General features: G+C 31.7%; 1 protein-coding gene across 1 annotated transcript; it reads left to right on the plus strand.

The window, feature by feature from the left end:
• The first annotated feature begins 6,824 nt into the window (after positions 1 to 6,824).
• On the plus strand, positions 6,825 to 10,496 carry LOC107856880 (probable aspartic proteinase GIP1). The gene is made up of 2 exons (XM_016701846.2): positions 6,825 to 7,445; positions 9,575 to 10,496. The coding sequence occupies exons 1-2, from the start codon at positions 6,882 to 6,884 to the stop codon at positions 10,310 to 10,312; spliced, it is 1,302 nt and encodes a 433-aa protein (XP_016557332.2). The 5' UTR covers positions 6,825 to 6,881; the 3' UTR covers positions 10,313 to 10,496.
• Positions 10,497 to 12,765: the final 2,269 nt, after the last annotated feature.

The following is a 12,765-nucleotide window of genomic DNA, read 5'->3' on the forward strand; positions in this document are numbered from 1 at the left end:
CTAAGTGTTTACATTTTAAACCATTAAGAAGGGTCCTAATGTTTTCATACTGATTAGTAAATCTTCCTCCAAAATGTTCAATAATTGTAAGCATAAGGGTATAGATAGCATCTGAACGTCCTGCCCGAAGAGGTCGGCCTATATTATCTTTCCCGGATTTATCATTGGTGGCATTAAAAATGGCCTCGCGTTTATCATCGTCCAAGAAATTATTCCACCAGCCTCGAAGTTGGCCAGTAAATCCCGCAACAATCATTTTACAAATTGTTGGGTCGGTGCGATTGGCCCGATTTTCTGGCGAAGCAGTGGCTGTGGCAATAGTAGCATACATGGACATACGATGGATAAGAATAGAGATTTGTCGGTCAGATAATCCGTCAATATTCCATTCATAAATGACTTCTATATTGTTTTATCTTGTTTCAGTTGTATATATGAGGTTGTCGAAACATGAGGCTCCTTTATTATTTCGACATGTGAAGTGCAGTCAATTTACATTACATTTTCTTCTATCTAAATTAGTAAATTTGTACTATTTATGAATATATAAAAGTGTTTTTGATTTTTCTATAAATTTAGCTTAGTGAAATATCCCTAAAGTTGAAAAAGGGAACAATTGATAAGGTTATCATTGTACTGCATTTCTAGCCTTTCTCCTCAGATGTGTTTGGTATGGTTTTCAGAAAATATTTTTCAATTTTACTATGTTTTGTTGGTTAAAATTTTTATAAAATATTTTCTTTAAGAAAATAAGTTCCTAAAATATGAGAAAAATAAAAATAATTTTTTTTTATAAGTGACATTCCACACCAAGGGTGGGTTAGTTCAGGGGTTCATTCGAAGCCTCTTCAACGAAAAATTATACTATTTATACATAATTATAATAATTTTTTATATATATAGTGAATATTGAACTCCCTTCTATTAGTTCGAATGCTTACTTCTAAACTCCTTTAGTAAAACTTCTGGCTCCGTCACTATTCCATATTGATTATCTACTCTCGACACTGCAATGTACCCACCTTCACCCCATCCGCTGGCCCCCATAAGGCGCTCAAAAAATCTCTTTCGTCATATCTATAAGCTATATCTATATTTATCTATAATATATTAAAAGTGTGAGACCCTTAGAAAAGTGAATTGAACTTTTTGCTCTTCATTAAAAGTTCCTACTTTAGACAAAATCGTCTTTTCACTATTTTTCTTGAATTATTTATCAATTATTTTTATAATATTTAGAATTAAAGATTCCTAAAATATGGTAAGATTTATTAGAACTAATAATTAAGGAGTCCTAAAAGATATGGTAAGAAAAAAAATATTTTAATAATTATTTTTTTTAAAAAAATATATAATAAAAAAATATATATGGTAAAGAGTTCATAATTTCTTGGAGTTAAATACCTATTTTAACTATATAAGAAATCCTAGGAACGATGATAATGGAGAAAGTTATATACACATATAGTCCGTAGAGATATACATAAATTGAGTCTTCTTCTTTTTATTTCTTTGTCTTTTATTTAGTGTTTTTATTCAAATTATTTTCTTGAAGGTAAAATAGTCAATTGTATTGTCTTTTCAATGGTCACAGGTGCATAAACATTTGAATTTAACTTGTGAACAATTAAATTTTTTTCAGATGAAGCAAAGTCTATTTGTCCTTCAAAAAGAGAAAACAACACAAATTTTGTTATCATCTTTGTTTAGTGTCATACTATTTCATCTTTATTTTGCTTATTATATTACTGATGGAAATATTTCAGCTATTGGTATGTGTTATAGCAGCAAATAAAACATCTTTTTTTATATTTAAAACGCTTTTGTAGATTAATTTTGCTATTAATGTATGTCAACATTACAATAAATAGAGCGTATTTTCTTATGTTCAAGATGTTTTTGTTAGATTTAGGACTATTATATTGAGACATTGAAACAACCATAAGATGGAGAAAGTAATAAAAAAATTAGCAATATTTTGGAGTTAAATTCCATTTGTTTTTAACTTTTTGTTGGAATGGTTATGACTTCTCTTTCTAGTTTGAGTTATTACTATGAATATGTTTGTTGTCGGTGTGAGCTTAAAATTTTGTGTCGATTAATAGCGAATTCAAAGACATATTTTCGTTCTTGTTTTTACTTTTCATTTTTGGTTGTGTTAATATTATTTATAATGATGTTATTGTATATGTATAATTAAATAATAATATAATTTTTTTTGTTGAGACACTATTTTTATTGTTTTTCTTAATCCATGATAAAAACTTCATTTTGGAATTATGGGAGAAAGAGAATGGTTATATTTGAAGTCGCAAAAAAGACATGCCGACTATTTGATGAAGAAGATGGATTAAAGTGACATGGATTCTCCAGGTCAAATTTCGCACTTTTAGGATAAATCAAGTAAAATCGTGCAATTTTATAGATTATCAAGCACTAATCATCTGCTTACTTTATTGAATACCCCAATGTAATTTAAGGGGCTTATTTTATTTTCATATTAGATATTTACAAATACTACATAACTAATAAAATAAGTTCTCCATCTTTATATGTTTAAAAAATTTTGAATTTAATTATTGTATTCATTTCTATTATTTAAATAAATACCATATTTAATGTAACGTTTGAATTCGTTAAAGTAACGTACACTCGTAAGATACGTATACCTAAACTAGTAAACTTTAAAGGTGTATATGAAGATTTATATTTGATTTTTTATTTGAAGTATAATAATAGAGATTTTATTTATCTTAAGTTGATCTGTTCTTCCCCTCCATCACCACCCACCCCACATTCACTCTACCGGCCTAGATTATATTAAATACTTTTGAAATGATATTTTCAACTTACTTACCAAATAATAGCATCAACAACAAATTCAACATAACTTGAATTTGAAACGAATGGTGAGCACCTAGTTTAGTTTATTCTTATCTCGTGCAAGTAGAGAGATCTTTTTATCCAGTAGATTCTCAACTCAAAAAAAGCATGTAAAAAACAAGTATACAAAGCAAATACAGTAACGAAGAAGTCAGGCTAGAAATAATGAAGAAGAAAACAATATATAGCAATCCAAAAAAATAAATAACTGAACCAAATGAAATATCAGGTAATACTAAAATCAAAGAATAAAATATTAATAATAATGGTATTAAAAATGGAACTAGACAAACACTCCATCTATTAACCTTCCACGTTAATTATCATCGGCCTCCATATCTTTTTATTTATGTCCATGACCTTGGTACATGTGATCAACCATGTCCTGTTGAAGCAACTCTTTCAAAGACCTCTCCTTAATTACAATCCACTATAGCTAATCTCTTACACCTTCTCACTAAAATATTTATATATTTTCTCTTCATATGTTTGAACCATCTTAGTTTCGTCTCTCTCATCTTATCCACACCACAGAAGCAACCTCCACATTATAATAGATAGCTTCGTTCTTGATCGATCTATCACTCCTAGTATGCCTACACATGCATCTTTAACATTCTCATTTCCGCTATTCTCATCTTCTGGATATACGAGTTCTTGATCAACTAACAGTTTGCTCCACACAATATAGTTGGTCTAACGATCACTTTATAAAACTTAATTAGTACCTTTTAGATTTGATGTACATTCTTATCACATAACACATCGAATACTGGCTTCCGCTTCATTCACATCATTTCGATGCGATTTATATTTTATAATATCATTATCAATCTCCTTATTTTTTATCAAACATAAGAAACAAATAAATAAATCACTTATTTTTTTATTGTAGAGAATTTCGAATACTAGCTAGTTTAATTTATCATGTTCATAAAGGTCATCTTTACCTTGGAAGCGTAAACCATATGTAGTCATACTCATATATTAACACTCAAACTCTCAACTGCATTCTTAGAAGATCGACTAGCTAGTGATTCTTGGGTTTTAATTTGTTTGTATAAAATACTGTTAGTTATCCTTGTTGCCTAGTTGATGTGTCAAACTGCTAACTATTCGTCGAGATACACAGCTATAAATTGTATTATCATAACATCAAACAACATTTGTCCTTATCCAATTTCATACAAACAACAAAATGTATATGGCTCCATATATCTTTTATTTACATCACTGCTGCACTGGTTTAGCTCATCTTTGTCTTGTACTCATCCTTAGTTGTACACCATGACGGTTAGGTGACTATTGTTTGCGTTAAAAATATAATTAAGTAAATTAAAATTTAATTTTTTTTTTGATATATGGTCAATAAATTTTGCTTGTCAGGAACTCAGGATATTCGATTTAGATCACACTAGAACTAAGTCATTTTCAGTGAATATCTTAACTAAAGTATTCCAGGTAGATATTTTTGACTCAATTTTTTTTTTTTTTATAAAAATTTTTATTTATTTTTATTCATCTGTCAGATAGTTAAATTAACCACATAACATATGTTATATCCTTGAATCATGTATTATAATATTATAATTCTTAAGTTGCTTAAGTATATATGCGTGCTCCCAAGCTAAAAGAATCGTATGATGCAATATTTATTGGCTGTACCTTAACAAATGAAATCAAAATTTCAAATCTCACACCTATTCCGTCCTGTTGTTTTTTCAGAATTAGGTTCATCATTAAATTTTATCTAATTAAATTAAATATCTACAATACAATTGGTAGCAATTGATGGGAGGACGCGAAATAATCAATATGTCCAAATGATTCAAATATTTTCGATATGAAGCATATAATTATGTGAAGTAGTAAAGTGTGTGTGTATATATATATATATATATGTAATGGATTCATGCTAAGAATTTAAAGAGTTATAAAGAAGTACACTTTATCACGTACTTAGGGGCCGGTTGGTTACTGATTAGGAAGTAATTAATTATTCATGTATTAAATCATTCAAATCTAGAATCAAGTCAAGAGGTATTCTGGTGTTGGATAATATTCACCGCCACTCTATTCATAATCATCAGTCACCACCTTTGCCACTGCTATCATTGTCAACCACCACCAACCGCCTCCACCATCACAACCACCATCGACAATAAATATCGCTACCAACCACTATTGTTAACCGCTACCACACCTACTACCTCTATTATTCTAATTATATTTAACGCCACCACCTTCGTCAACAGAACCGCCATCATCAACCACTACCTGTCAATAACTACTATCGACCTCATCTATCACAACTAGCACCACCACTAATACATCACAACCTCCACACATTCTTCGGCGGCCACCACCATTGTCACTAGTAACGCTATCACTACCATCACTTCAATCACTATCATCGCTACTTTTATCTCTACTAAAAACCATCTCCACCACCACAACTAACAATATCTCCAACTAGCACCAACACAGCGTCAACCATCATTCATTCATTTTTCAGCCATCACAATCAACACCTCCAATTACTAACATCAAGCAACGTCACATCACAACCACCACCACCACTATCAACCGCCACCATCATAACAGTCACTACAATACCAACCATCACAATTATCACCACTAATATTACTAATCAATAACATCAATCATTGTCACCGCAACCACCATTATAAACCATCTCCACTATCACTATAATAAACATAAGTATTTTTTTTTCAATCAAATAATAATTTTATTGTATTAAATTACATACCTTTCTGATATATAATTAGTTTTTTATTTGAATTGTATTTTTTATTTTATTATATGTATAAATAAATTTTTTGTACATTCAGATGTTGAAAAACAAACATTCTTAATCATTTAGTTTTCAGATTTAGAGACAACATTTTAATTATTCAGACGTGCATTCAGATTCAGATTTCTGAATCTTAAAAAAAACAAATGCCTCCTAAGTATAGTGTTTGATTACCAGCTTACAACTTTGCATGACTAATATATATCTATTTATACATAAATTACAAGAGAATTATATTATTTTATGCCTGATAAAAAATAAAACAACTAGCATATACTAATTTCTTATACATTATAAATACTTGTATAATTCTATATATTCGACAAACAAATAGCCCTTTATAAGCTTTTAGATAAGATAATTAGACTATACAACCGTTCAATTGCTATAATACGTTCACCCTAGAACACTCTTATCCGATGCTGAGGGTAGATATAGGCATAGAGCCCGTGTTCAATGAATTCCACGTGATCTCAATATTTTTTGGCACAAAACGCGTAAATGTGTCATTGAACAATTAATCTCTAACATTTCAATCAATACCAAATTATGAACCCTAGTTCACATTGGTGGAGTTAGAAATTTGGTAAAGAATATGCAAATTTTTCTTTCATTAAATTAAGAGTGTGCGAAATAAAATATACATTTAAAATAGCTATATTTAGTCTCTACATACTACACAGTTATCCGACAAAGGGTGTGCGCTGACTGTTTTCTTATAGGCGTCTTCGCCCATGCTAGTTCAGGGTTTAGGATTACGTTAGATAAACGCACAAATTGAATTAAATAAGAATATAATCCAATTCGTTCCATTCTTGTTAAACAAACTATACAAATTATATTTCATAAATTAATTTTACCACTTGAAGGAAAGCGTTGAAGTAACTGGTAAAGTTGTTGTCATGTGACTAAGAGGTCACGCGTTCAAGTCTTGGAAGCAGCCTCTGACAGAAATGTAAGGTAAGACTGTATAATACATCCTTGTGGTGGAACTCTTCTCCGTACCCTACACATAGCAAAAGCTTTAATAAGCTGAACTGTAATTCTTAAAACTAATTTTATCGCTACATATAGTACTTTAAAAATTGAAACCATGTCCCTTATATAAATATTGAATCCATGCGCACTACTTCTGTCAAAAACTAAGTTAGAAAATGTCCATTTCTTCTTAACAAGACAAAAAATGCTTCCACATAAACTCATTAGTATTATCACTTTTTTCTTCTTCTTCACCCCCTCTCTCTTCATTCCCCCTTGTTCTTCATCATCCTCTTTTTTATCACCAATTACAAAAGACCATGAAACTAATCTCTACACTCTTACTCTTTACCTCAAAACCCCTCCACAGCTCACCCCCCTCCTCCTCGACTTGAGCGCTTCTTTCAGTTGGATGGACTGCTCCATACCTTCCAGCACCCACCGATCATTATCATGTAACTCCCCGTTATGTTCAGCACTTGGTTCGCGAGCATGTGCTAAGTGTTTTAACTCTCATAGTCCGGATGATTGTTCTAGTAACCCTTGCATACTCACTCCTTCGAACTCTGTTACCCATAAGTCGTCTACTGGGAAAGCTATTGTTGAGGCTCTCGCTTTGGCAGTTACTGATGGGAGGAATCCAGGTCAAGTTAAAGGGTTCTCTGAGTTTTTGTTGTCATGTTCGAAGAAATGTTTGCTTAAAGGTCTTATGAAAGGCGTTGCCGGTTTGGCCGGTTTAGGCCGCTCCAATTTCTCCCTCTCTACGCAGGTTCCAATCTCTACCTAAACGTATCCCCGTCCTTTGAATTTCATATCTAAACTTATATTTCAATAAATATTCAGCAATAATTCAGATAAAAAGTAGACATCTAATAATTCAGATATAAAACTATGATACTTTAGATGTAATAGTTTTGACCCTTGATTCATTATTTTAGGTAATTTCAAATTATGAAATATTTTTTAAAGAGGATTAATGAAATCCGTATCATAATTCACCTAAAGTATAGATGTGATCCAGGTATTTCAATTCATTTGATTTTTTTAAGAAGAAAGGAATAAAAATATACAATACTGCCTCCTGTTCATTGATTTCAAAAATATTTTACGTTTTAAAAAAATTGTTCCTTTTTTTAATTTACTCTTATTTTGTCAATTAATTCATGGAATGTTATCAAGTGAGGTGTAAATAAAAAAACATTAATTTAGATAGATCATTTTATGATTGATGGAACTCCCTTCGTCAAATCGTCACACTTAACACAAAGTTTTTGAAAACTTTTTATCATAAATTTATGATTTAAAATTAATCTTAAACATTTATGTGTTAATAAATTATCTCAATAAGAATATATTTAAATTTTAAAGTTAAATTACTTTTAAAAATACAATGATAATGTAGTTATTTAAAATTTGGGGACTCTAAGAAAGAATCCAAATTCTGTTAAAGTTCTTAAAATGTAGTTTACCCTAAACTGTGGATTATGGCTATATAGGGCAAATATTGCATCTCCAGTATCCCACAAATTCACGGAATATTCACAAAGAGATCAACGATCTTCAAAGTCCCAATAAATTCATGGGATATTTATAAATCAAAACTCTTTCTTCTTGATAATCAAATACATCAAGAAGATCCACAAAACCTCCTTTTATGGAGATTCAAATATTCCTACGTTCGAGAAATACGCTACTGACAGCCCTCGAATTATAGAGAAAATCAATAGATAAGAATCAAGGAGGAACAGATCTGTACCCATATTCTTGATCAATAAAATTGTTGTTTCTTCATATTTTTATTTGTGGTTGAAGTTTGGCACGCCCAGTGGGACCACATCCGCCCTTCATCTCTTCTCTCATAAATCATATCTGCAAATCCGTAGCCGCATCAAGATGGAAACTTCAACACTCGTCATCAAGTCTACACTTCGACAAGCCTTGAAGTAGGAGACATTTGTAGAAATCTAAAATTTCTGGGATTCTACAAAAAGAATCCAAATTCTGTTAAAGTTCTTAAAGTGTAGTTTACCCTAAACCTTGAATTATGGCTATATAGCGCAAATATTGCATCTCTAGTATCCCACAAATTCACAAATTCACGGGATATTCAACGATCTTCAAAGTCCCAATAAATTCATGGGATATTTATAAATTAAAATCCTTTTTTCTTGATAATCAAATACATCAAGATCCACAAAATCTCCTTTCATGGAGATAGATCAAATCCAAATATTTCTACACTCGAGAAATACTCCAACCCTCAAATTACGAAAAAATTCATATCAAATACTATGTTCGAGAAATACGCTACTAATAGTAAAAGCCCTCGAATTATGGAGAAAATCAAGAGAGAAGAATCAAGGAAGGAACAGATTTGTACTCACATCGTTTATCAATAAAATTGTTGTTTCTTCATATTTTTAATTGTGATTGCAATTTATTTTTATTACTGTAAAAAAATATGTTGTAAACAGATAATATTCTCTTTTAAAAATATATATTTTAAAAAATAATTATTAGATACATTGCAAACTGAGAAAAAACTAAATGTCCTTATTACATGACATGTAAAGCCTTTTAAAAGAACATATTTGTCATATGAGGGGAAAGGAATGGGTACTCCTTTAATTCTTTCTTTCATTTTACCTAGTCCTTTTATCAAAATATGTTTCATTTTATTTATCTACATAGCAAATTTTAAAAACTTATTATTTCGTACAACTTTTATTATTAAATTATTATATAGTTAAATTCAATTAAAATTTTAAAATATAACTAATAATCTAATTTATATAAAATATAGACGTCTAATTAAAACTTTTTAAAATGAAAGTCAAAATCAGATAATATGATATTGTTTGTCCATTAATTTAAACTTTTGATTTCATCTTTTGTCAGATTAGCACTTCCTTTGTGTCTACACGCACTTTTGCGCTATGTGTATCCGATTCACCGTCAGCTCCTGGTGTGGCTTTTTTCGGTTCGGCTGGACCTTATTACTTTTTACCCCAAATTGACCTCTCTAAAACCCTCAATTACACCCCACTTATCCTGAACCCGGGTCAACCCGACTATTTCATAAATTTGACTTCCATAAAAGTCAACGGAGTTTCCATACAACTAAACCAAACAATCCTAGCCGTTGATCAACATGGATTTGGTGGGACCACCAAGTTGAGCACCGTAACACCATACACCACATTACACAGTAACATTTACAAAGCATTTACTGAGACATTTGTTAATGAATCTACAAAGCTCAACCTCACATTAACAAATGCCATGGAACCTTTTAATGTTTGTTATAATGCAGATGAGGTGTTGGATACTACGGTAGGACCGATGGTTCCCACCGTTGATCTTGTGATGAACAGTGATGATGTGTTTTGGAGGATATTCGGATCAAATTCTATGGTTAGGATTGCAAGAGATGGTGTTGATGTATGGTGTTTAGGGTTTTTGGATGGTGAGATTAAGAATATGACAGCGATGATCATAATTGGAGGACATCAAATGGAGAACAATTTATTGCAGTTTGATTTGGAACAACAAAGATTAGGGTTTAGTTCTTCTGTTTTGGCATATAAGACATCATGCTCCAATTTCAACTTTACCACTTCTAGTAACTTGAGTTGAAGCTCCAATTCTTGCCATCACGCTCTGGCTTTAGCATGTGCCCAGTATATGTAAGTAAAAACTAGAAAAAAAGTGCTTGAGTTTCAATTAGATTAACCTAGTAAGATAATTTACATTGTGATGATTTTTTTTCTTCCTAGTTTCTTTGTACTTAATGAATCATGTTGGGGTCTTGTGGATTTGCAATCTTCGTTTCAAGCATTTTCTAAGGAAAAATTACGATAAAATGCAACTAGTAATATTACGTTACAAAATATAACACACTCTATGTTATTTTGTTAAATATAGTCCAATTGTATAGAAAAAAAGTCACTTTATATCTTTATCTAAATTATTGTTTTTTGGTTAAAAGATGATTCATTTAATACTAAAAATAGTACTTAATGTTATACATCAACAAAAACAAGGCTGCGGAGAGTATCCCTTAGTGGGATTGTTCAGACTAGTACTACTAACATATTGTCCATAACTAGTGCTACTAATACATAGGTTAGATACAACAGGCATACACTGCCCTGCAAAAGAAGTTCCTTCTTTGTCTAATCCGAGGGCATTTCGAATAAACAAAGGGGGAGCTGTCCATTAGTCAAAAAGATGTTGAGACTCCTTCCTTCTACCATCCTTAGCTAGCTTATCCGCAACCCTATTAAGGACCTTGTCTTCATGGCATACCAGCGGGTTCCCCATCTCCTGAAGAAGACCCCTGAACAAGATGATCAAATTGTTATCAGGCTCTAAATCATTCATGCATGCATTTGTCAAACTACGGAATCAGATGCAATTATTAAGCTGTCATACTGCATATACAAGGCCATTTTTAAACCCATGTATAGTGCCATGGCCTCCGCCTTAAGAGGAAATTGAACACTAGCTCGTACATTAAAACCTTTAATCCAATTTCCGTTGATATCTCTAAAGACACCCCTAACCCCTCTCTTCCTAGATACATGGTCGAAGGAGCCATCAATATTCAACTTCAAACCCAAGGTAGGGGGCATCCAGGACTAGGTTACAACATGGCTTCCAGATTTTGTGTCGCCTGTTAACAAGCAGAATTCTATAGCACTTACATAAGGTTGTTCCATTGGAATAGAGAGATTTTTGTTGTTAAACAAGTTGTTATTTCTAGTTATCCAGATATTCCAAAGAAAAAAATGAAAAACTTTATTCCAGACAAGGTTCTTTCCTAGTCAATATGTCCTCACAGATACCCCACCTTTCCATAATATTCTTCCAGGTAGGACTACTTGTTTTGATATACTAAAGAGGGTCATCAATTCTTTTGTTCCCAGCGTATTTATGGATAAGAATAAAGGCCCAAAGAAAATAGGGTTTGTTAAAGATTCTCCATGCCAATTTTGCATGGAGAGATTTATTTCTGAGGGAAGATTTGTGCATTCCTAAACCTATCAGATATAATTTTTTAGTCAAATCAGTGGTCCCCCAAATGAAATTTCTCTGAATTTTATCAATTTATTTAGTGATATCCCTAGGTAGCTTAGTATATTGCATGACGCGAGTAAGGATGTTATTCAGGTATGCTTTAGCCAGGGTGGTTCTACCTACAATATTTAGAAAATTCGATTTCCAACCGGATAATTTTTCTTCAACTTTTCAATAATAAATTGGAAGTCTCCAGTAGTAGGTCTGTTATGCAGAATGGGAAAACCAAGATACTTTCCAAAACTTTTACAAGGATTAATATTATGAATAGAAGAAATGTCGATCTTTGTAGAAGCGTCACAATTATTAGAATAGAGGATTTTTGATTTCTGAGGATTTTTGATTTCTCAAAGTAATACTTTGGCCAAACCAAGCACAAAAATTGGAGAGAGTGTTTTTGATGTTTATGCAACTATTTTTATCTGTAGTTGACATCAAGACTAGGTCGTCTGCAAAGAAGAGGTGGGATAGAGCCGTACCTTTTCTAGAGATTCTAATAGGGTCCCAAAAGCTAGAATTAAGATCCCGATTAATATTGTGGGCTAATACTTCAATATAGAGAATAAATATGTACGGAGACATGGGGTCGTCTTGACGGATTCCCCTCGAGGGTCAAAAAAAATTAGTTCTTGTGCCGTTGACTAGTACAACCACTGAGCTCGTACAAATACAAGACATTATCAGGTTAATAATATTTTGTTGAAAATTGAAGTAATGAAGAGTATTCCTAATGAAAGACCACTCGAGATTGTCAAAGGCTTTTTACAGGTCGATTTTCATCATCAAGCTACCTTTTTTCCCTTTTATTCTTTTGAGATAACACATGATTTCCTGGATAATTATAACACCATCAGCGGCTTGTCTATTTTTAAAGAAACTTAGCCTGATAGGGGCCTATGATCATGTCCATCAGTGGGAGGAGTCATCTAAAAATATTTTTTATGATTATTTTATAGTAGGTATTGCAGAGATTGATAGGGCGGTATTTATTGAGAGTTTGGGCATCATTA

This window comes from Capsicum annuum, chromosome 9, assembly GCF_002878395.1.
Source record: "Capsicum annuum cultivar UCD-10X-F1 chromosome 9, UCD10Xv1.1, whole genome shotgun sequence".
NCBI lineage: Eukaryota > Viridiplantae > Streptophyta > Magnoliopsida > Solanales > Solanaceae > Capsicum > Capsicum annuum.

Bases quoted from the DNA above. Each gene is read 5' to 3' on its own strand.
- LOC107856880 (XM_016701846.2), top strand. From the start codon at position 6,882: ATGCTTCCACATAAACTCATTAGTATTATCACTTTTTTCTTCTTCTTC. The intron at 7,446-9,574 runs GTTCCAATCTCT...ATCTTTTGTCAG, and splicing joins ATTTCTCCCTCTCTACGCAG to ATTAGCACTTCCTTTGTGTC.